At 40.6% G+C, this 25,307-nt stretch overlaps 1 protein-coding gene across 1 annotated transcript; it reads left to right on the forward strand.

Moving 5' to 3' along the window:
- The first annotated feature begins 2,364 nt into the window (after positions 1–2,364).
- CFAP221 (cilia and flagella associated protein 221) lies at positions 2,365–25,307 on the forward strand. Its single transcript, XM_035896323.1, has 24 exons — positions 2,365–2,503; positions 2,949–3,049; positions 4,049–4,135; positions 4,241–4,336; positions 4,817–4,917; positions 7,294–7,397; positions 9,009–9,168; positions 9,695–9,818; positions 9,905–10,016; positions 10,238–10,346; positions 10,933–11,020; positions 12,739–12,828; positions 14,204–14,299; positions 15,735–15,825; positions 17,118–17,245; positions 17,688–17,768; positions 19,685–19,792; positions 19,970–20,113; positions 21,565–21,723; positions 22,136–22,227; positions 22,776–22,865; positions 23,072–23,191; positions 24,539–24,568; positions 25,184–25,307. The coding sequence occupies exons 1-24, from the start codon at positions 2,365–2,367 to the stop codon at positions 25,305–25,307; spliced, it is 2,574 nt and encodes an 857-aa protein (XP_035752216.1).

Genomic DNA, 25,307 nt, shown 5'->3' on the forward strand with positions numbered 1-25,307 from the left:
TGCGGCGCGTCGCTCTCAGAGGCCCAAGGGGGTTGGGGCGGGACGTCCGGCTGCTCTCCGCCCGGGCTGGAGCTTGTGGAGCTGTAAGCCCGTCTGCCCCCTAAGAAACTCTGCTAGCCGAATTATAGAGAGCGGACCTTAAAAGCACGTTTTCCGTTTCTCCTGAAGCTCGTGGATGCTTTTGCAAGTCTCACGCAGTGTGTAATGGCATTAAACTGCACCCCTTTCTGGTGGTGAGGTGTGCTAGGAGCTCTGCGGGGCACGAAGGGATTAGAAAGCGCAAGTGCCGACAGAAGGGCGATACCCTGGCCTGAGGGGATTTGGGGTGAGTTTTGCCGTTGCCTCCAAGCCTCAGAGTTCTCCTCTTAGAGAACTTTGGGCTTTGCACAAAAAACCCCCAAAAAAGTCATGTTAAGGGTAGACGCAGATAACCTGGAAAGCTTAAGAACATCAGTCCACGAGTCAGGAATTCCAGGACCCTCTGCATGTAAGCATTCCTCCTGTATTCGCCCGTTCAGGAATGCTGCAGTGTGTTATTAAAGTTGGTGTGCGGTGATGGTCACGTCACTTTTAAGTTACTGATAAGATTACATGGGGAATCCTTTGCTAATATAACTCTGTCTACAGCTTTTCAAAACTTGTATTCCTGATGGGGAATGCTGACCAAGAGAAGGAGGAGGGCAGTTGTATAAATTAAAGTTGAACAACACGAGTGGAAAGAATGTAAGCCTTATGTTTAGAATTTTTCATTCTATGATTCTATGGTTCTATGATTAGAATTTTCTTAGCATGTTTTCGTCCGAGTTTGGTTGGTCTCACTACCTCAGAAGAAACTGTTGTGCACATTAATACAGTTCCTCTTACACATTTTCTGTTGCAAGTGGAAAGTTTGTACTTGGAGCCATGGAGTGGAAAATCTTATTGAGGCCAGGGTACCGGTAGCACGTTATTTTAAGCTTCTTGCTTATTTATTGTTTAATACTGCACAAGGCTATAAATCAAAACAGCACTTTATGAGCTTGAAGCACCTCTCAATTTCTTCCTGAAAGATCTAAAGCAGACTAAAAAACCAAACAAATATGAGATGAGACCATAAGATGTAATGGGGGAGGTGGACATCTTCAGTCCTCAAAAGTGCTGATCCATGTGTGTTGAGCATCACTTTGATGCTCCCTTCTGCCCTTCTTCCCTTCAACTTTTATTGATCTGTGTTAATTTTAGGTTGGGGCCCTTTAACGTCATTCAAGCTAGTATAAGAGTGTTAAAACAACAAAACAAACACAATACCAGATTCAACTTTGGAACTGTTCAGTCTTAAAGTGCTGCCATAGTGTGGATCATACTACTGAACTCGATTGTCCGAGCAGCTAATCAGCCTTTGTGCCTCTGCTGCAGGAGCAGGAAGGTGCCTCATGACCGGAGCCTGGCAGGAGGAGCCCATGTTGTCTAGCACTGGGTGAGCTGAAGCATGCATTGATATTAATGCGGCACCATCCTGAGCTGTGCACCCACCTTCCCATTCATGAAGAACAAATACAAAATGAAGGGGTTGCAACCCCTTTCTTGAGGGTTGAAAAACCCAGCATGGCTTTTGACTCAGTACTTTTTCCAAAAGTATCTTGTCTTTTTCTCCATGCAGTTCTCCGGTTCATAGGAGAGCCCAGGACTATGTGCTATATTTATGAAGATAATTTCTTGTGGATGGATTGTGTCTGGTGTCCTTATTGTGTAATATTTGTACTTGCCATTAGAGAAGTTTATGTTCTGATAACTGTGCTTACTTAACACAGGATCTATAATACCTGCAGCCTTCTGGGTTTATAGTTATCTTCACTAAACAAATAACCCAGATGATGCTATCCAAACAAAAGATTCAAATGCCAATTTTCTTATCCCTCATATTAATATTTAAAAATAAAAAAATGAATCTGCAAGTTAACAACCCAAACACTCAGGAGAGATTGGAAAAATACCTCTGCAGAAATGTTTTTGGGAAGTGGAATTATCAGAAGAACCTTCTCTCTTTTTCTGTGCTGGGGTATGTGAAGGAAGAGACACATATTCTACACAGTCCTGAAAGCCAAATGTCCCCAATAAGCCTTAGAATAGATGAACAAGCCCAAAGTACTATAACTGGTGGTCGGAGCAGGATTTCCTGGAATCACTCTGTCCTTGTACTTAGCACACACAGAGTAATCTACTCAGTAGGAAAAAAAGTAACTCCTACTTCTAAATGTTTTTAGGCAGTTTTAGGCAACAGATGTTACCAGTGCAAGGGAAGATATTTTGACCATTATGTTATTTTGATTTCACCCCAGGTGCTAAGGAATTTTAGTACCATTCAGACTCCATTTCTGTCCTAACATGGATGTGGTTCAATCAACCACCACAGAAATCACAATCGCTAAGAAATCCTTCAAGAAAATACCCAGTGTCCTTCTGGGCAGCCTAGTGGAGGAGCCTAAAAAGAGACATGCTGTCCCCAATCACCTACTGGAATCAAGTAAGTTTCTGCTCTCTAACTGTTCCCCAACCTTGGAGCAATCCTAGGAGGCACTTTTCTATTATTTTTTCTCACAACTCACAAGCAAAAGTCCCATCCTGTTGCTTAAATTGCATCTTCCTGTGAGCCCAAGTCATAGGAGAGGTAGTCGGGAAAGAAATAGTAGCCGTACTGATCCTGGCTGACCCTAAAGTTTTGGGGTGGCTTGTTGATGCCAAGAGATAAACTGGCAACAGGATCATGGCTCTTCTGGGGTAGTAGATGCTGCCTTAACTTTCCATTTAAAGTGTCATGCCTGCTTAACAGGATAAATAATCTTTGTCTCATTTTTTCCTCTGTAATGCATTGGGTGCAACATAAATATACTTAATCAGTGTAAGTAACAGTCATCATGTGTGTTTCACCTGGTCTCCTTTTCTCCCTGTTTTATTGTCTGTCCCTGTAGAGATTTATTCAGAACTTGAGAGGAGCAAGGTTATACAGGCTGAGCCCGCTGTGTTACACTACGGAGGGTATGAAGTTGGAAAACATCACCAACAGACAATGGTAAGTATCGGAGCGGGGATCCTCTTGGGGCTCACAAAAGGATAACAGAAGCCGAGTAGACTGCTTGTGGTCATGAAGCCTTTTGCTCTATGGAGTGCTCTAAAAAGCAGCACTTAAAATCAGTGGCCCTGCGGTAACAAAACGGGCGAGTACCATGCTGTGTGCATCACTGTCCTTTACAGTCTCTGTTTTACCTTTCTGTTTCCCATGTCTGCAAGCAGTGTTAGTGATCTGTGACTTGCATGTCACAAATTAAAGATTCATGCTTTAACTCCATCAGAAACTCTTCAAAATGTGCTTAGACCGTCACGGCATCTGCAGACATGTTTACTGGTGGGAAAATTTTGAAAGCACCTCTGGCCTTCTGCCAAGAGTAATTTAACCTAAGGAAAGAAACTCAGTGCATAGGTTTGATTACCTTTCCTTGTGAATAGTTTGGGTATTTCCTTCTCTTCTCTCTGCTTTCCCTTTGTCTGCCTTCTTTATTCATGTGGTAAGTGTTTTGAGGCAGAGGTTGTGGTGGACTTGATCCTCCAGATATAATGAAAGTAAACAAGATGCAGGAGGCTTTACAGGCTGAACTGTCACCATCCAAAGGTTTGTTGCTTTGTGGTCCAAAACAAAACCATGGAATGTTACATCATTTCTGTTGTTTCAGACCTCTATAAAAGCGAAGTCAGTGTGTTGTTTCAGTTTTGTTCCTTTTGCCCATAAGCAAAATACGACCAGAATTTGTTTCAACAGTAGTGTCTTCTTTAGCAAGACTAACTGTTATTCCTAGGTAAGGAAGTGTAACTTGGTTGCAAAGAATAAAAATGCAGAATTCAAAGTTTATATAATTTTCTTTTAAATTCACAACATATTCAGAATTATTTCTACTAAAGTAAAAATTATTACTTCTTTGCTGTGGATAGTCATACAAGCAGTACAGCTGGCATTCACAATTGACCTTTTATACTGTAAAGTGTTTTGTGGTTGTGATTTTCTTTTGTTCTACAGAAGCTGATAAATATTTCTGGCGATGTCATAAACCTTCACATAATACCACCCCAGACAAAGTATTTTCAGATCAAATACAACAAAACAGTAAGTGTCAGAAAGCCTTCACACTGCTCTTTGCATGCAGTACTGGTTTTGTGTCATATAAGCAGCTTTTACATGCCTTCTATCTTATTTTGGGTCATTTTCTAGCACCGGCTTGTCCCTGGCTTGTCATATGTGGTTACTGTTGATTTTTGTCCTGATGAGTGGCGGTATTACTATGACTGCATCCGAATTCACTGTCAGGTGAGGATTTATTATAAAATATCTTTACAGTTGTAATGGAATGAAACAACTATTAGGGCGTGATGATAATGGTAATGGTACAGTTAATCTCCCAGAGCCACATGGGTTTATTCCCAGTAAGTCTGGATTGGAGTATTTAATTTTAAGCATTTAAATTTTTTCTCTCTGTAAACATCCCAGAGCTGTGGGTATAGTATCTTCCTTATTCTGTTATTCTTTGCCAGTAGGTCAGTCTTTGTGCCACACTGATGTAATGTCTTAGCTGAGCAGGCTTGGAGGTGCTCTAGATAATTGCTGAAAGTATGGAAAGACAGATGGATACGGAAAGCAGGTAGAATATCAGTATCTGGAGGTGGAACACAGTGATGATCTTGAAGATGTTTTATGCCCACTTACTGACCAACTACTACAGAAGCTTTTTCTTTCCATAACATTTATTCATTGTAAGAAAGAAATCTTTACCCCTGTTTTTTTTTTCAGGGAGAAGATACATTAGTTGTTCCTGTGCATGCTTATCCAGCTGTGAATGTGGTAGAATTTCCATCATTTATAAATCTGTCTGATGTATCAGTTGGTCAGAGGTGAGTTAAGGACAGACATTTGTCCACATTTTGTGAGACATGCACAAAATCTGAAAAATCTTGTTTTCCTCTATTTGTACAACTTAACATCGTGGCAGCTTTAAGGAAGTCAGCTACCATCTGGACTGTAAATTAATTCCGTCTATGAACTGTTTCAGGCACACATTCACAGGAAAGCAAATGCACAGACTGAACATATACATAGATGGAACTGGGGTTTCAGCTAGTGTAAATTGGTGCTGACTCACTTCCTTCATCATCTGGTGAAGCAATATGGCTGCTGTTCATAGCCTGTACACTCCCAAGTGCTATGTCTTTTTAGCATTAATAAGTCCTAAGTGAATGGATCTTCCTTTCAAGATGAAGCCTTCGGGAAATGAAGGAATGGTAGGTGTTAGTGATACCAAATAGCTAACCTCAGTCCAGAGATTGATCAGTCATTAGATTGGCTTCTTCTATTTAAAAATATTTAAAGTGATTTTCTGATGTGGAGCTCTAAATGACACAGACCTCATTTTACTCTGTCTGTAACACTGACTATTCTCATGAAGTAGTTGGTAATCACTGTTAGCAGGAGCTTGGAAGGGGAAAAGGCAAGGGGAGATCCTGTTGATTAGGGTCTAGTTCTGTAGTATATTGTCTATATTAGTTGTAATTTTGGTGATTTTGTTAGTGTAAAGATTTGAGTGAATTCTGGGAACTGAAGGTCTTAGCAGCTAGGTTTTGTCTTAGCCTGTGAGTTGGAAGTAGCTGATGAATTTTACTGAAGCACAGAAATATGAATAGGCAAGGCGCATACAAGGAAAATGCAAAATTCTGCAGTAAAAATGAGCCAGCATTGTAGAATGAACATTTATGTATTTTTGTTTATTTGTTTTCTAATCCTCCTTAATCTGTTAAACTCTAGTGAATCTGTCAGAAGTGATGTTACAGCTTTCTCCTGAACATAACTCGTGACATTCTAGGCATGAGATGATTCTGTTTATTTTCTCCATTTTTAAAACAAGTGCTGAAGTATACAGAATTTTCATGCTCTCAGAACACAGAAAAGAGATTAGGCAGAGTACAAAATACAATTTTAAGTAATGGAAAAATTTTCCACCAAAACAGGGTTGCTCAGAGATGCCACTAAGGGAATTTGGAAGAGTTCCTGGGAAGGAAACTGATGGTTTCAAACCTTAATTTTCACCAGTATTTTTCATCATTAGGCTATTAAAAACTTTCCTAAAAATGAAAGCTCTCTGAGATACTTGGTACTGTACAGAATCCAAGGGACTATGGGCTCAATCCATAGCCCACTGAGGTCAATGGAAAAACTTCTTTTTAATTCCATAAGTGTAGGATAGGAGCTATATTCTACCACCCAGCTTTCTCCTTAAGTACAGAAGGTCCATAAGGCAACAGACAGCATAGTTGTCTTGTTTTTAAGGCACTTTAGTTACTGTGCAAGCTGCATTATGCCATAAAACAGATTGCCTCCCCAGTCTGCTGTTAAATCTCCTTCATGAACAGGTCATATTAAGGCAGAGAAAAAAGGACTTTGCTATTATTGTTTATTTCCTTAGGCATTTCAGATGTGCTTTCCAGAGGAACACTGTGTATAACATGCATTTTTTGCTAATCAGCAGGATAGGATTCAGTCAGACAGTTTACAAAAAACAGAAATAAGCCTGGGTAAACTGGTCTTCATTTGTAGCATGATGGATGGTGTTACACCAATGCTTTTGTATTTCAATTTGATATGTGAAAATAGATGCATAAAAAGCAAGAGAGCTTGAAAAGATGTGTGCTAATACCCCTCACACAACCAGCATGAGACATAAAGGGCATTCATGAAAATCAGGCCACGGCATCATTATTGCTACAGTGGTTCAAGTCCAGTCATTCTGATGTGCTGGAATTTTCAACATTTTTGAAGACTGCACAGAGTGTTTTCTCATCGTCTTCCACAAGGAGAGCCATGGGAAGAGGCTGACTTCTGGTTCTGCACTTACTGTTGCTCTAGTTTGGATGGTTTGTACTTGCTAGACATTGCAGTTTGTAAGAATGTGAGGATACACATAAATAACTTCTAAAAAGTAAATTTTACAAATTTTTCTGTAATCAGAATCCGCATGGGTAGGAGAAAGTAAGTCAAGATGTAAAATATCCAGCATTCAAATCAAGATTCAGCTCTCATTTCCTCACTGAGTGAAAGAGCTGAAATATTTTGCTATTTTGGGACAACGAGGAATGACTATTTTCACATTAATAAGTAACCCCTACCTCTGAACACAGATAAATTCAGTGCATGTTGTGTATAATATAATTTTCCAGCTTGTAATTGATGATCAAGTGTTGTTTCATTAGTTTCTTTCTTCCTTTCTCTCTTTGCAGCAAGGAGTATGTTATCCCATTGCAGTGCAGCTGTCCAATAGATTTTGAATTCCACATCGATTTTATTCAGTCTCACAGAGCCTTCAGTGTCCAGCCAACATTTGGTAGATTGAACTCATTTAAAATTCTAAATGTTAAATCTGTGTTTATTAAGTGTAGTTACTTGTGGAAGTGTATTCAGTGCTGTACAGAAAAAGCCTTTGCCTCAGAGGGTTTCCAGGTGAATGAGGCTGATAAATGTTAGTCATATTCAGCCTCATGGCAAATAGCGCTCTGTGACTGGCAGATTAACTCTATCCCAGCCAAAACCAGGACAATTTATTTTGTCAATGTCCAGCTACAGACCTCTGGCAAAATATGGGACGTCCCAAACAGTCCCTCTGGCCTTTGCTCTCTTTGCTGGTGCGGCCTTTGGAAAGGAGAGAGGTGGGAAGCCCAGCATTCACCTCTTTATCACACCTTTCCCCAAGGACTGTCTGCTTCCTGCCCCATTAAAGGAGCAGATACATGTTTTTGTGGAATTGGTATGCATCATGTTACTTGACTGGGGGCACAGAGGAAAGAAAAGGTGACCTCTGCTCTATCAAACGTATCCCTGTACCTAGGGGTCTGGAAGAATTTGATAGAGTTGTGTCTGTTGCTTCAGGAGCTGTTACAGTGATGGGCTCAAAACACAATGCTGCAGGTATTTCACGAGATGACAGTGGATATTATATTCAGTCTAGACCTCTGTGTATAGGCTTCACAAGAAGCAGGGCCGTTTGGCTACAGTATACTCAGCTATTTTCATGCCTAATGCTGGAGAGGGCTCTGTCCGGCAGACATAACTATTTAGTTATGTTGGTCGGTTGCTATCATTGTTATACTTGCCAGGTGCCAGCAGAAGCATGTAAGTGCCCAGGTGTTCTAACAAAAATGTGTAAGTGGATGAGACCTGGCTGCAGAATTTACTTAGGCAGTCTGGTCAATTCCATGAAAGTACATAATGATTTAAGTAAATAAAAACTTTCCTAAATGTAATGATGAAATACTCTGACAAATTCCACACACACACATGAAAAAAACAATGAAACTAACTGGCGTTTAAAACTGCAGGATGCAGAAAACCAGGAAATGGTCACTTTAGAGAGATGAGAAATTAATATTTCTGATGAGCTGTATACACTCCTTGTTGCAGAAATGCTGAGGAGCATCAGAGCCTGTATCTTGGGATTGCACTGAATGTTTAGGGATATGAAAGGTGGTTAAAGTGGTTGAGAAAATAATGGGATAGGTAACAAGGGAATAAGACCAAGTAGAGACATGTCATGCATCAAATCCAGATGATTCCCCCAACTTGGAAGAGCACAGAGGAATATGTTTACAATTCTTTGCTCACAAAAGCAGGAAGTGCCAGAGACTTAAGGCTAGCAGGTGCAAGTGAAGAATTTCTCCATCTAAATAGGCAATCATTTTTACAACAGGAGGAAATACTTACTGTCTTACTGTCAAATCTCTCTGCTGTTGCAAAATATCTCCCATTTCTGGCAAGGGGTAGTTCTTGAAAGACACTCTGAGACCTGAAATATTTTCCCGGCCATCCATTCAAACATTTCCTACTGCCATCCATTGGAACATTAACGTTGTTTTAAAATATGTAGTTCAGAATCGATTTCAGCATGCTTAAGTGGGCTCGCGTTAGATGGATTCTTACTGGTTTTCTCCTCTAATCACAGGAATCATTCCAGGCAATGGGAAAGTGGAAGTAACTGTGAAATATTCCCCACTTGAGTATGGAACAGCACAAATGACAATGCGGTTACAGATTTCACAATTTCACTCAAAACCCTATGTGTGTGTATTCACAGGAACATCAACACCGCATCTGGGTCTAGTGTATGTATAGCTGACTGATCTTTGAGTATTTTTGCCCAGTGCTAAAAAATACCTATGTAATAGGAATTCATGACATTTTTCTGTAATAATTTTAAGCATTTGTATCTATGGAGATTTAAAATGCACTAATGTAATTTGACTGTTAGTACATGTACCTGCGCTCTTACATCATTTGCTCAGAACGCCATTAATCTGTATGAAGTGAAACTCTACCAAAATAAAAATAACGAGAAGTTACATATCCTTAAAGAAGTGTTGAGCATCCTCAGTTTTTATTATGCCTGCTCTATGTTATTCTTATTGCTGAGGCCTTGCAAGATACAGGGGGTTTTGAGCAATAAGGTCTTCTGTGCTGTACTTCATTAATTGTGGACTCTGAAGATTAGAAAGTTTGGTTCCAGTTGTAATTTGGGAGAGGAATTTCTAGTCTCCTTGTATATCTAAAGGGGTTGTAAGTGCATGTAATAGACTTATATGCCATTTACAGAGTACTTATAAGAGCAACATTTGTCCTTTTGACACCTAGAAAAGAACATTTTGACAAACAACGAAGTCATCCAGAGAAAAAAGCTGCATCTCCAGGAAAACCCATGGTGTGGAGAAGAGACCAATGCAGCCAACCACTATCAAGGCCTATTCAAAAAATAAAGGTGTGAAGAGATGATAACCATGAGTACTTTTCTGGGCTAAAAATCTTTCTTGTTTCTATTTCTTCCTATTAATTTATATCTCATAGGAAATTGAATACCAGAACCTCAGATTCCCCACAGACTTGTCAAATCCATATGCTGTAGCTACCGTTTTGAATCAGGAACCAGGCAAATTGAAGACTAAGGACTTGCAAGAAGGTAATGTAATTAAGCAGCGCGAACTTGGTCCTAGCATTATTTGTAGGTTTCTGATGAGGAACTCAGCTTCAGAATTGCTGGGGTGATGCGATTGTCGTTTCTGTAAGACATCTCACCTTAGCTTTATGTATTAATGAGTTCAGTTATCATAATGGGTGGATTTCCCAATTAAAAGTTCAGTCTAGTTTGAGGTGTGATACGGCTTTCTGATATTCCTGCAGCCCTTTGCCAAGGCAGTGAAGGGATAAAAACAAGACAGATGAAGGAAGCCATATTTCAACTAAAAGTCAAACAAAATATTAAGGAAGAGGAAGCAAATCATCTGAAGTGGTAAGTGTTAGTTAACCACATTAACAGCACTGGGGTTTCCTTAACTAAGGCCTCCATGAATTATATATGCAATATCCACCAGTGCGTAATGCTGCCATTTCATGTCCTGATAGGGTTTTTTTTTACAGCTAAGTTACTGCTGTTTCACTTGCATTTTTTCTCTTCTGCCTAAGAGCAGTCTCAATAGCAATCCATAGTAGTACTCAGTGAAGTCTTTGATTGTGTTATGGTTGCATTCAGAAAGAAACCTGCTGAAAACGTTGTTCACCTAACCTTGTCCTCACACATCTCATCTTGTGCCCTTAAGGGCAAAGAAAGCTTTTGTCATGGTTGTCAATAAGTCAAGGCTAAAATGTATAAGAGAGTGAACAGAATTGCACATGTACATCAAATGGCGTAAAGCATTAGATCACAGTCGTGTGTGTAAGCACACCGTGGTTTCATTTACAATCCACAGATCTGCTCTTAGGCTGAATGTTATGAACCCCTAGACACTTCAGGAAGAGGGGAATAAGTCCATTAGCCTTTAAATAAAGCAAACTGGGCATTAAGTAAAGCATTTTTCTTGCCTCCACTGTAAATGCAGGCAAGTTCATAAAGGCAAAGATCCAATCTCTCTGGAATTTAAAAAAGGGATTATTGAAAACCGACAGAGGGAAGAAGAGCAATACAAGGTTAGTCTTTGCTGTTTTTCTATAAATTTAAAACCAAACTTATACTTACAGATTATGCAGTGCACTAGTGAATTGTATCATGCTCTCTACGTCTTCAGTTTTTCTTCATGCATCAGTGCAAACCTGTACTAGCTGTAGTTCTTCCTGCAGTTATATCTTTATTATGCCTGTGTATCACTGTTTCTGAGGTGGTTTTATCTTGGAGGTAGACAGAGAGAAGGATAAGTTATTAATGGAAATGTAACTAGATATTTGCCCAACTTAGCAGATTTGTACCCAGCCACATCAGAGTGCAACGTTGCAATGTAATCCTGTCAGCACCGTGGCTGCATCCAAACTTCTGTTTATATTGTACCTCTCTGAAGAGCTGACGTCCTGAATGGCTCACCATCAAAGAGCTAAACCCAGTCAGTACTCTCACACAGAGCCATAGGGAGATAATTCATCAGGTTGTTCTTCTATACCTTCACTTTCCCTCTCTTTGGTTTCTTCCAGTTACCCCAGGCTGTGGGTCATCTTCCATGGAGGTGACAGCAGCAACAGTTGGTGTCAGGAAATATTTTTCCCCACGTAGCACAGCCCTCAGGGACAAGTGGGGCTTGTCCCTTTTATCCTGCCTCCGGGATATTCAAGTAGCTTTTGACATCCCACTGATTTCCAATGAGCTGTTTATGGGAGTAAAATTATTTATAGATAGGGTAAAGGCTTAACTTACATGCTGAATTGGGCAATGTGAATTAATTCAAACATTGTATTTATTGCTAATAAAGGAGGAATTGAGTAAAAAGAGGATCTATATTGTGAGATTGTTGTATCACATAATTAGATGTATGCTAACTTTATTTAGAAACATTTATTTACTTACCTGTTGACCACAGAAGCTGTGGAGATCTCTGTTTGGTTTCACAGTCGCTCCCATGACTTTCTGACAGGCATATTTTCTCTGGTGCTCTCAGTTTGTTCACCTTGAGTGTCATTAGGCCTCACAGTATTTATTATCCCTCCATCATTTTCTCGAGTGGCCACTATGTTATACAGCCTGGGAGTGGCTGTTCTGGAGACCTTTAACTGGTCTGTCTTCCATTGTACTAACTAAAACCTCAATTCATGAAAATAATGGGAATTTCACTCTGCAAAATAACCCCAAGATCTTTGTTTAATACATAATGGTATCCTGGAAATGAAGCAATAAGTAGGACTGGGATGGAAGAGGCACGATGAAAAGAAGCACTGGTATTCATCCAGCATACCTGAACACTTTGAGAGGGTCTCAAAGAAGTGGATATCAGTAGTAAGCCATTTCACACATGAATAGATTAAAGAGCTGGCACCATTGGAAACCATGATAGAGATGTTCACAGAAGATGGGAAAGCTGCAGGAAATTTCTGTAGCACTATTGCCTGGGAAGATCTGTCCAGGTGGTAACTTACGGTGTTGGTTCTGTAACCCGTCGCTGGCTGATTCTGGCTATGCAAAGCAAACTGTGTTTCATTAGGGCAGGGATCTGACTGAAATTCAGACCCAGAAAGACATTCTTTTACTTTGTTTGACTTGCTCAGGGGTTGCAATAATCACTCTGTAGAAGGGAATGAAGTCTGTGTTTTGTCAAGCACCTCCAGAATGTTACATTGTAAGTGAGTTCCACTAATTGTAAGGGAGAAAAGAATTCACTGAATGCTTTGTACTAATGTGATTGTTTTTCCTGGTGACAAATTAGATCCAAAGAGGAGATCCTATCATAGAACAGGAGTTCCAAAGGAACAAAGTAGAAGTTTCTTTCAGACGTGTTATCCGGCCTGTTGACCAGGTTTGTTTATGTTATTATCACCTGCTATATGTTATTATCACCTACTAAGCTAACAAACAGCCATAGATATTTGGCACTGAATACTTTTCCTCCTAATATTCCCATTTCCGTGTCAGTGTCTTATTTCCCATTTTTCTTTTAGTATGGTAGGGTAAGCACGGTGCTACCTGAACATCTCATCTTCCGATGACCTAATGTGAGAGACAAGTGGAAATCTGCAGGCCTAACCTGAGATTCACATTGCTTGTTTCTGGAAGTTCTCTCAGGAGTAGCTTCCTCATGCCTAAACATAAGGTTAAGCATATCACAAGATATGCAGCCTTTACCTGCAGGTCAGATTGACAAGAACCTTTCTGGTACTTAGATTTTTTTGTCCTTCTCTGTGGTGCGAGGTATTTCCTAAGATCCATTTCCTAGGATATTGGGAGCTTTATTTAATAGATACCCTGCTACTGAAGGAACTTTGGATGTCAGCAATAAAAAGGATCCTTGCTGCCACCTTCTTGAGAAACATAATAGCTGTGGGAGTTGGTCTTTTACTGTACTCTTATGCCTGTTACAAAGCACTGAAAATTGTTTGGTGAGGCATGGCATGGGGTTGTGTGAAGTTGGTGTTCTGAGGACCTTCCTAATCTAAACATTGGTTGAGCGGCTGCCCTCCTGTTGAGAGGTGCTGTACTCTGGGGCCACTGGAGTCTCTTCTAGTGCCGCATTCTTCTGTCACATCAATTTAAAACTGGAGAGGAGATTAATTCATCAAGAAAGAGATTTGCTTGTGTTCCAAGAGCATTCTGACAATTTAAGGCATTCAATATAGAGACATCACCTCTGTCTTAAGAGCCAGAGATCACTAGATGTGGGGATGTTATTCTGGGAAATTATCCTGTTTACACTTGTCTTTCACCCTTTTGTGGGTGTATGCTATCAGACATTACTGGAGACCGGATACTGTTTTAGCTGGGCCCCTGGTTTGAGCCCTTACAGCTAGTCCAACTTCAAGGCTGTGCAAGATGAAGTGTGCACTCAGTAGAGACCTAGTCCATTCTCTCCACTGTCTGACTGCCCATGTATTGCACTTAAGTAGTATGTGGTTGCCATTTATGTGTGAGTGCAGACCATGCTTAGTTATCTCTGCATTCCCCATACTGCATCTGCAAATATTTGGTGTTTACCTCCCATTAAGCCCTGCAGTGAAGGCTTCTGGTTAAATGCCAATACTGCAAATGTTTTCACTTGACTTAATTTCAGTGTTTGGAAATAACAGATGGATTCGGGCCAAGGAATGGCTTGGACTAAAGGAAATTGCTTCCTTGTCTTGTTCTAAAAGAAGTGTCCTTTTTCTTTTCTTTTTCTTTTCTTTAAAAATACCATCCAGCATCCGAGTGTCCGTCCCACATTTGACTTGCTCCGTAATGACCCTTGGGACAACAGAAATAGGATGTTGAGGAAATTCCAACAAGCAGCATACAAGGTAATGTGAACAACCAGAATGCAGTGTGATGTCACGATGCCTTGGAAATAGCACAAAAGAACATGCAAACTAGCACTAAAGGAGTCTTCACAGCTAGCCAGGGATTTGATAGTTTGATAAATATGTCCCTACTTCACCAGGAAATAAGAATCTGGAATAAGTTTTGTATTCAGCTGGTGCTTCTGCTGGTGCTTAGTATTGCAATCAGTACTAAACAAATGCAGATGAATTTATAGGGTTTTTTAAATACTTTTGCACAAAAAAGAGCAGATTTCAAAACACATACAGAATACTGTGCACAGTTTTGGGCCCCTAGTACAAGAAAGACATTGATAAGCTGGAGTGAGTTCATTGCAGAGCCACAAAGATGGTCGGGGTCTGGACCACTCACTCTGTGAGGAGACTCAGCCTGGAGAGGGAAAGTGGGAGGAAAAAGCAGCACCTTCCAACACTTTGGAGGAGGTTATTGATGATGGAGCCCTGGCTCCATAGTGCATGGTGGGAATAGGGGAAACAGTGGGCATAAATTCAAATAAGAGAGGTATAGACACTCTTAAGGAAAGCCTTTTTTACCATGAGGACAGTCAATCATTGGAGTAGGTCGCCCAGAGAAGTTGTACAGCCTACATCCCTGGATGTTTTCAAGATAAAGCCTTGAGGAACTTGGTCTGATTTCATCACTGACCTTGCTTGGAACAGGAGGTTGGACTAGGACCTCCTAAGATCCCTTCCAACCTGGAAGCTAAAGACTGAATCAGTAAAATAACTTATCTCATTGGGTTTAAATATTATCTTGCATCTTCACAGCTTATTTCCCAGTAAATCTAAATGCAGCAAGCAATGTGGAAATTTCCTGCTCTCCTAGTATCCAATTTGGATATTCTTCTGCAATCTACTCACAATATTAGGCTCGATATGGAGGTCCTGAAATGACATGCTCTTTCCCATATTGCACAAATAAGGAGGTGGCTAAATGACCCCTTCCCATATTAAAACCTAGGACTCTTCATTGTTACCCTGTGATACATGGGACTAGGTGAATTGCACAGTGCAGGTTACTACTTATTCTCTTCATTCACAGAGCCACAGTATTCATATGGCCTTGATCAACTGACTGTTTACCCATTGTTAAATCTGTATATGCCAATAGACACAGCTGAAGGATTAGGAACTAGCCAAAAAAAGTCTAATTAACCTATAAGACTAAATGAAGGTTTGAACTGGTTTTGTTGTGTAATGTCACTGGAGAGTTAAGATCCATTCTACATCTTGCCTTCTTCATTTTCTTCCTTCTGAACAGAAAACTATAGTAAAAAGTCTGAAATAGAGATGTCTAAGTGAGCTTTGTAGAATAAATACAGTTGTATGTATATTTCTATGGCTGTAAATCTTAGAGTGTTTGGCTTAGTATTAAACTTTAAAATAATTCTCTCAGACTGTGATTCAGATTCGGCTAAATCGTTTGCTGCTTCTGTTCCATGGGCTAACCAGAGAAGCCAGAGGTTTGGAGGAAGGTTCTGTGTCTGGTAAGGAGTAGAAGAACAAGTTGATATTTTGGCCATGAATTACGATAATTCAGGTTGTGCTTCAGTGTGTCAGGTGTGTTATATATATACTGACATGTAAATATAAAGATGAAGTCCCTACAAAGAAGTCTTCAAGCAAAAAAAGAGAAATATGACAACGTAGAAATGACTGTAGTCAAAATATGTCCATTATTTACACGATTTAAAAAATGTGGTTAACTCTTTTTAGGAGCCTTGCAGCTTATCTACTTAATGGGGCAGAATTTGTGAATGCTCCATCATTGGAAGTGTTCAAGGTCAAGTTGGATGGGGCTTTGAGCAACCTGATCTAGTGATAGATGTCCCTGCCCCTGGCAGGAGGGTTGGACTAGCTAATCTTTAAAGGTCCCTTACAATCCAAACCATTCTATGATTGTACTTATAGGCCTGAGGAACAAGGAAAGGGCAGGTGGGACTATATGAAAAACACAGGTAGTTAAACAGATCAGGTGGAGCCCAAGAGGTTAGAGACAAAGGATAAGAGGAGCTTGTTACATGGGCAGTGGAAGAGGGAAGGACACCTGAATGTTATGTAGGCAAGATATCTGAACTCAGTGAAATGAGATGATAGGAACCATGAGATACATGGCTAGGTGTCCAGTACTGGGTTGAGGCTTCCTCCTTATCATTTTCTCATACAAGTGCTTTCAAACAAGCACTTTTCTTTGCAGTGAAATGAAAGTGCTGGCCTGGAAAAGTCACTTTGTCTTTAACAGTCATAGAAGGAAACTGGCCTTGTATGGGAGTCACAGTTGGGTATACTGGGGACAGAAGAGACTATGAGTCTCATTTCCTGTTCCCTCAACACACACAATTTGACAACTGCTGAAGTACCTTTCCATATCAGGCCTTTTCCTACTTCTGCAAGTAGGTGCTTTTAATTCCCAGTATGCAGGAGTTGCAGTAGTGCTTCAGGTAGAAGGTATAATGGCAGTTAGTGTTAAGAGAGGCCTTCTGACTTGACTGCCTTGCTGAGCAGAATGAGATAAAGGACCATGCTGGAATGAGGGGGCTCTAATGTCCTTTTAGAAAAGGGGAAATTTTATCTGTCTGCTAGTCAAGGTATTGGTGCCTGCTGTCTTGTAGATGTGGCATTTAAAGCCTTTAGGAACTATTACCTTTTTACATTAAAATGACTAAACGCATCCTGTCTTAGGAAGATGTTAAATATATTTTGTGGTTTGATTCTATTTTTGAAACAGTGTATTAAGATATATTACAAAATCTTAATATTTGCTTTCCATTCATGACAGAAAGCAGGAATTTCAGCAAAACAGAGAAAAGTAAAGAACATAAGGGCATTTCTTCAAGCATATCTGAAGATCGTATATTGCCTTTTGAATTCCCCTTTTACAGTTCCCATGAATTGAACCATGATTTGGTAGGTATAGTAACCGAAACGGTGGCCAACACTCAAGATAAAATTTTGTTGAAGACATTGGCCCTGGGCCCAGTACTGCCTTTATTAAAGTTTCACAATGTGACTGGTGTTCTGGGGTTCCCACAAATTGATTCAGGACTTCAGATTTACTAAGGGTGCTGCTGAAAACAATTAAAAAATCTTTGCATTATCTTAATTACATTCTAAAATTCTGAGTAATACATTAATGATCAAAGTTAGTTAACATTCATGATTTTGCAGAAGAAAAGAAATTAAAAATAACTAAAATGCCAAAGTCCAAGAAAGGACAGGAGAGATATCAAACAAAATGTTTGCATAATTATTTCCATATGTTTTCAAGTAGCTGTACTGATGGATTGCTGCCAACGCAAAACAAAAATGCCCACCATGTTACTGGGTTTTAAATACTATGTTCTTTCAGGCACCTGATGCTCTTGGCCTAGTTCCTATTGAATCTGTAGATGTGAAAGTCCAACACATTCTTCCTTTTTACGACTTGAAGGTGAGTCAGTACAGCTTCCTCAGCTGTATCATGTTTCTGTCTTTCACCGGTCTAGTTAGATATGTTTTCTGCCCAATTCAGTGACTCTATTGTACAGCCCAGTAGAAACGTTAACCTTAATATGACTGTGTGATTAGAATGCTTTTATTAAAAACAAATCTCACCTGTTCCCATAAGGAACAAGCTTATAGTCAGCAATAGTCCTCTCTCTCCAGACAGAGAGATGAATCACCTCAGCTGAAATTATTATATATCAAACAACAAAATCCTTCTATGAATGAGCATACTGCAAGCACTGCGTGCCACACAGTTGTTCCTTTGATTTTAGAGTTTTATAAAAGTGACATTATAAAAGTGTCCTTCCTTTTAGAAAGTAATGGAAGTCTTCTGTTTACTTGGCATCCAGTTCTGCATGCTTAGTTCCTTCATTCCTATATAGGAGATGCAAACATCTCATTCTTGGAATATATAAAGTTTTTTCAACTTTATGAGTACAGAAATATTTTTTGTCCTGACTTCTAAACCCTTTTATTTACATTTTTTCAATAGCAGAAGATCAAATTCTGCACCCCATCAAAGTAAAAATATTTCCTCATGTTCAAATCAATGCAGATTTCGGCTCAATGTCCACTTACTTTTTTTTCAAGTGGTGTAACAAGTCTAGAAGCTTTCTTGTAGTGTCTTTTCCACTTAATACACATTGATTCATCTGCCAGTGTTATTACTTTACACTGCTTTCCTCCACCCCATTACATTCAGTATATTTGATTAAGAAACTGTTAAATCCATGATCTTTCATAGAAAAGCAAGAATGACAGCAAACGACAGATGACACCAAGTTGGGCAGGAGTGTTGATCTGCTTGAGGGCAGGAGGGCTCTGCAGAGGGATCTGGACAGCCTGGATTGATGGGCCGAGGCCAACTGTATGCGGTTTAATAAGGCCAAGTGCTGGGTCCTGCACTTCGGGTCACAACAACCCTGTGCAACGCTACAGGCGTGGGGATGAGTGGCTGGAGAGCTGCACAGTGGAAAAGGACCTGGGGGTACTGGTTGACAGCCAGCTGAATATGAGCCATCAGTGTGTGTAGGTGGCCAAGAGGGCCAATGGCATCCTGGCTTGTATCAGGAGTAGTGTGGCCAGCAGGAGTACGGAAGTGATCATCTGCCTGTGTGATGCACCTCAAATACTCGGTTCAGTTCTGGGCCCCTCACTACAAGAAGGACATTGAGGTGCTGGAATGCATTCAGAGAAAGGCAATGACGCTGGTGAAGGGTCTGGAGCACAAGTCTTATGAGAAGTGGCTGAGGGACCTGGGGTTGTTGAGCCTGGAGAAAAGGAGGCTGAAGGGGAGACCTTATCGCTCTCTACAACTGCCTGACAGGAGTTTGTAGCCAGGTGGGTGTTGGTCTCTTCTCCCAAGTAACTAGCAATAGGATGAGAGGAAATGGCCTCAAGTTGTGTCAGGGGAGGTTTTGATTGGATATTAGGAAAAATTTCTTTATTGAAAGAGTAGTCAAGCATCGGAACAGGCTGCCCAGAGAGGTGGTGGAGTCACCATGCCTGGAGGTGTTGAAAAAATGTGTAGATGTGGCACTTAGGGACATGGTTTAGTAGGCATGGTGGTGTTGGGTTGACAGTTGGACTTGATGATCTTAAAGGTCTTTTCCAACCTTAATGATTCTATGATTCTATGAATGGAAATATTCCTTTACGCACTCATTCAGCTTGTCCTAGTAAAGTGTGGCTTCTCAAAGTTTTGGTCATATACCATGTTTCAGAATAATGATCAAAATATCTTTTACCACAGAGATGTGATGTGTCTGTAATAAAGCTAGAATGTTCCATTCTATCTATGAGTTAATCAGAAGTCATTATTGTTGTCTCCTGCAGCATGACTTTTTTCTTTGTACTTAGGTTCCTCAGCATTTCAGCATTATGAAGTATCAGCCATTTTGTACACACCATGCAGCCACAAGTTACAAACCTCGAAAACTTTCCCGACCACTGAGGCAGGGAGCCCAGGTAACAAGTCATCTCAAATACAAACTTTGCTGAAGTCACTCCTGACTCTACATTTCTACAGTTATTTGGTTAATTTTGTCTCAACATTTTATACCAAAATGTTTACTGCACTCTGAAAACCTTTGATGTCTTATGTTTTTGAAGGATGAGTTGATTCAAGTAGTTGCTTCTCCTGAGGGACAGCTTAACCTAGTCTCCCAGAGGATGGAATTTCACAAACCATCCCCAGAAGAAATAGCAGAAAGGGATATCAGCCTCTTAAAACTGATTCCTCCCCAAGCTTTAGTCTACCCTCCAGAGAGCAACCCACTTCGCATTTTTGTAAGTAGAAGCTGATTTCCTCAAAGGACCTAAGAAAGAAGGGGAAAAGGTGTTTGTTTAATCATAATCCTGATGTGGAATTGGTGGGCAAGTCTCTTACTCAGATTGGTATATAAAACTATCCAGCAAGCCCTGGTAGGTAGGAGTCACGGAGCACATCCCACTGAGGGGGACCATTTAACTTTAAGGTGGAATTTGATCAGTTTAGGGCAGAGATGATAAAGCAAAGTTGCCAGTGATAGCAGTGAACTGGAGACCCCTCCAGTCTCACACTCCACAAATGGTCACTGATCCCAGGATTCCCTGGAACACCAATGGACCACTCCCTTCTCCATTTGTTTCCCCATTTGGATGTTAGAAGAAAAGCCTTGATCTTGACATTGCAGTCCTTCTATAACCTCATGCCCTTGCCCAGGTAGGTAGCACAGGTGCAGTCTTTTCCTTCTCTTCAGCCAGGAGACTGCAGTTCTGCCCTATCCTTAGGTAAACTGAGAAAAGTGAAGTCAAACTCTTTGCCCACGTTGCATCCTGCTAACCTAGATTTTCCAATAGTTCTCATAGCATCCCAAAACCACATTTCCAAATTATTAAGCACAGAGATTCAAAAAATCGCAACCATGTGCATGGGAGGATTTTCTGTTACTTAATTGTAATGTAGATTGTGCTACTTGGCACCAACTACAGAAGGTATTTCCCACACAGTGCAGCACAGCCTGGAGGTCCCTGAGGTGTCTCTGAGCAGGCAGAGACAGCTGTAGAGCTCAGTGAAGTGCCGCACGTGGGTACAGGCAGCATCTCAAGCCAGCATGGCACTGTGCCTGACTTGGGTGGCTCTGTCTTTCAGCATTACTTAGCTGAAATGGCCTAGAGCCCAGTCTGCTAGTCTGGTGGTCTTGGCATGACATATATGGTATAGACTTGTCCTCACTGCCTGTGGCCAGGACTCCAGTGGACTTACTGATGAGATCCTCTGTGCATCTTTCTCATCCCTCTGTCGTGTCACCGTAAGTGCCAGGCACAGCCTGATCCCACACTACGCAGCATTAGATTTTATTCAGAAACAGATGCTAGTTCAGTGAAATAGATGGCAAAATGCTCGCTCACTTCCATCACAGTGAGGCCAGTTCCCATTCTTGGATTCTGAGCTGTTCAGAGAATCTGCAATGGATTTTTGAGGAATCAGGCAATAGTTTTTTCTTCCAAACTTGGAAACAACACCTAAATTGCTATATTTTAGACAGCAGAGAGCATGGATAAGCCAGTCAAATTATGGGTCTGTGATGAGGGGAAGAGACAGGAAATGAAGGTTCACACCAAGCAGAACAGTCACAGTAAGACAAAGGTGTGAATCTGGAAAGACTACATTAACTGTAAGAACTGAGTTTTCATCAGTTTAGTTCTTTATGGTGCTCAGAATGATTTTTTTAAAATAATCTCTTCTTTGTTTTTAGAACCCCACTCCAGGATTAGTTCCAGTTTTACCTCCCTTGGCCTATTCTGAAACAAATATTGAGTATCATCTTTGTCCTCATCCAAAATATACCTTTACTAAGGAATGCCCCAAAGGATCCAGTATTCCAGTCACACAAAAGAAATTTCTGCATCACAAGGTATGGCCTTTTGGGTTTATTGTGTGAGTACCTGGCTTGAGTATGTTCTTGCTGAGAATTTGCTCCAAGGAATCAAAAAGGAATATGAAGAGTCATCCTAGGTAGAAGACATTTTCAAATATAAATTGTGCATGCACCTAAATAGTCAGTACATGGGTCAGAATAACTTGTTCATGTTAGGCTTTATCCATGTCTCTTATTTATCCCTGCGTATTTCTGTGCTCTTTCCTTCTTTTCACTGTCCATTGTATTTTCCTGACCTTGCAGTGGAGAAAGCATCTTTTAAATATGGAGAACTGCAGCTCCCCAGATTCTATTCTCAGCCAAGAAGTCAGATGTTGTGTCCCGCGAGCCTCTCTCCCCACTGCATTACGTGTTAGAGGTCTGATTGCTGTAGCATTTATCATTTCAGGAAGTGATTTGTGGAGTAATGGAATGGAGAAGATTCTTGCCAGTGGTGTATTCCACTTTTTCTAACACTCCCACATTGACAAGTACACCTAGGTAAGAAAGAATTTGAATATACAATGCCTCTACCCTGCCCCAGTTTCTGCTGTCTATAACTACATTGACCAGTAACTAGTCTCGCAGATAAAAGTGGGTCTATGGGTGGAATTGATTGCTGCTCAGAAACCCAAAACCGATGGGGAAAACCTCTACTGACCTCCTTGAAGGGTGGGTTAAAAACAATATCATCAGAGGAAATACCTAGCCCTGGAAGGAGAGTTCCAGTCTGGACTTTCAAGAACATCTCTCTGGAATGTTTTTTGATTCAGTGCCAGAAGAGCCCAGGAGGTAGAAACTCTGCCTGTCCTGCAGAAGTATGAATGGTGAAACCTTTACCATGTGGGCACCTGCATCCAGCAGTAGCCAACATCTCTCAAGCTCACGTTCCCTGATATCACAGCAGTTTCTGGTGTACTCAAATTTTCCAAGAATATTTAAAAGTACCTCATCTTCATTGTAACTACAGCTACTGTGGAGCTTCAAAATATAAGCATTGAGTGCAGTTACTCTCTGTCTATCTTAAACTAATACCATTTCCATCACAGGGATCCTTACAATTTAGATATGCTTCCAAGAGATGTACCACCAATGCTGTATGACTTACCTGAGAGAGACCGGGAGAATATAACTGACCAGTAAGTTTCTCCTCTATTTTGTATTCAGTGTGATTGATTATATCTTAACCACTTGTATGGATGTGTCTAAACCTGTCCCAAGAGATCCTCAAAGGCAAAAGCACAAAGTCCTGCTTGCATAAAACATACTTTTTTTTTTTTTGTTGGATAAAAAGTACTTTTAAAAGGATAAAGCTCGATTGTTCTTCATCTTACTAATTTTTTAGTGAGGCAGATGAAACTGAGTTCAAAATGATTCTTACTCCAGAGATGGTGAGAGCTGAATTTCCACAAATTGGGCAGGCACTCTCAGAAGACGGCAAAGATAAATCAGCAAAAGAACAAAGGTAAGTATAATTTGAAATTAGGGGAGAGGAATGGGAAGGAATCTGAAGACAAGCACTCCCTTCAGAATTATGTAGAAAGTCACACTGAAATGCTCTAGGGGGTCCATCACGAGTGGGATGCAGTGTTGGTACTTTTAGCAAATTTGAACAGCAAATGCGATCTCCGGATTGGACTTCAGAAAGCAGCTGTGAATGAGACAAACTGGCCTGGATGTCTCTGACTTCAGTTTTATCAATATGATCTAACACTTGAGGCCGTTTTCTTGCCTTCACAGAGATATTCAATGTTCTTGGATCAGTGGTGTTTCCTTTGCAGTGACCCTTTTGGTTAGGTATTTAGTAATGCTGGCAGAGAAATGAGCCCTTGGAATCTCCCCCTGGCATGGTTCTTTTTTCTCAGGCTTTTCGTAGGAGTGGGTCACATTTGCTCTGTTGTCTGAGCTTCACACTTCACCAACACACGTTGTGTGTTAGTCATACAGCACAGCATGTAAAATTCATGTATTTATGCATTCATAAACACAGAATTACTTGCTCCCTAACATGTTGTAAACTGGCCAGTGTAAGGGCCAAATTCTGCCTTTTGCCTCCAGTGTTGTCAGGCCAGTGGCCTGAGTTTGCAGCTCAGCAGAGAAACTGTGAGGGGGACCCTGAGGACAAGGAAAGCTCTGAGGGACAAATGGGTCTTTGATGACTGCTACCATGGTTTCAGAGCAGCATTTCAGAACTGCCCAGCAGTTCTGTGGGGCTGGAAGTAGAAGTGAATGCACTGTGTGAAACCTGGGGGTATGTGAAGTTGCAGGAAGGATGCAAGGAGGTGTAGGTGGGACATGGGGCAGTGGGCTTGAGCAGCAGTCAGTATGGGTAGGATAAGTGTTTGCAGAGCAACACAGAAGAAAGTGCTGAGTTCTAACCCTGTGTTTTCACGCGTACCTTGTATGACTTGGAGCAAGTGAATTAATCTTTCTGTCCAACAGTTGTCCCCTCTTTAAAGTGGTCATGATGTGGCTTAGATGTCAGGATGTGCATAATAGCCTAAAAATTTCAGAGCCGTCAAGAGATTTGAATATCTCCTTTTCTTTAATTTTAGAGGGAAATTATTTGATTGACATTCAAATCCTGTGCAACTGTCAGCCATTACACTTTAAAACAGTGCTCTGTTTTATGAGTGCTCTGACAAAACACTGATTGCTGTGATTGCTACAGCACTGATTGAAAATAATTTACTGTAAAAGCGCAGGTGTGCCTGACTCAGTGCCACTTTTTGCATTTTATGACACTCTGCTTGTCAGAACATGGGGATTTGGGATAGCTTGTGTAACTAAAGAGTGGCCTTTTTCTCCACAGTGGTACAGTGTTGGATGGTGCTTTTCCTGGGTAAGTAGTTTTATAACCATAAGGTTTTTTCTTTTTGAAGTTTTAGATGTTTTCTTTAAAAATGAAAATAGTTTTCTATATTAAACACCTGTGGATGTTGATATTTACTTGTTGAAAGCTTCCCTGTTTGTTTGGCTCTGTAAAGAGGGAAAGAAACATTTATTAGCAAACAATGAAGTCCCTAACCTTTCTTTTGTCAGTAGAAGGTTTTTCGTTGTTATCAATGGGGTGGTGTTTCACTAGATGACAGAGCACACATTGCTCCTCTACAGCAGTTTCAGCATTTTGTCCCTAAGGCAAATCAGTTTTTCACATGGATGCTCTTGTTCTGGCCATTACAGCATAAGCTCCTTCATATATAAAATGTAAAACTCAGTCTAGTATGTGTTTCATCTGTGTAATCAGATGGTTAGCTTTCCAAACTGACCAAGCCAAGAGTAAATGTTCTTTTCACAGTTTCACTCCTTTTCCAGTTCTGCACAGGTAATGGAATACCCTCTGTGTTCATTATAAAAAAAGAGAGAAATTATGTGTCTCTTTCTTTCTTTTTGTCAGCATTCCTAAGTAGCTCCCCTGGCAATTATAAATACAAATTACTTTTTAAACTTCTTGCAGAGACCCACACAACCATCCAGATGGACATTTTCAACACCAAAACAATGTGCTTGGAGAGAAGGTTCAAAAACATGTGGAGAAAATGAAGCTGAAAGCACTTAATAAGACCCTCATTCTGGGATAA

This window comes from Egretta garzetta, unplaced genomic scaffold, assembly GCF_000687185.1.
Source record: "Egretta garzetta isolate BGI_Z169 unplaced genomic scaffold, ASM68718v1 scaffold326, whole genome shotgun sequence".
Classification (NCBI taxonomy): domain Eukaryota; kingdom Metazoa; phylum Chordata; class Aves; order Pelecaniformes; family Ardeidae; genus Egretta; species Egretta garzetta.

Excerpts from the sequence above, each read along its gene's own strand:
- CFAP221 (XM_035896323.1), top strand. The coding sequence starts at position 2,365 with ATGGATGTGGTTCAATCAACCACCACAGAAATCACAATCGCTAAGAAA. Across the intron at positions 2,504-2,948 it reads CAATCACCTACTGGAATCAA|AGATTTATTCAGAACTTGAG; the intron begins GTAAGTTTCTGC and ends CTGTCCCTGTAG. Across the intron at positions 4,136-4,240 it reads AGATCAAATACAACAAAACA|CACCGGCTTGTCCCTGGCTT; the intron begins GTAAGTGTCAGA and ends GTCATTTTCTAG.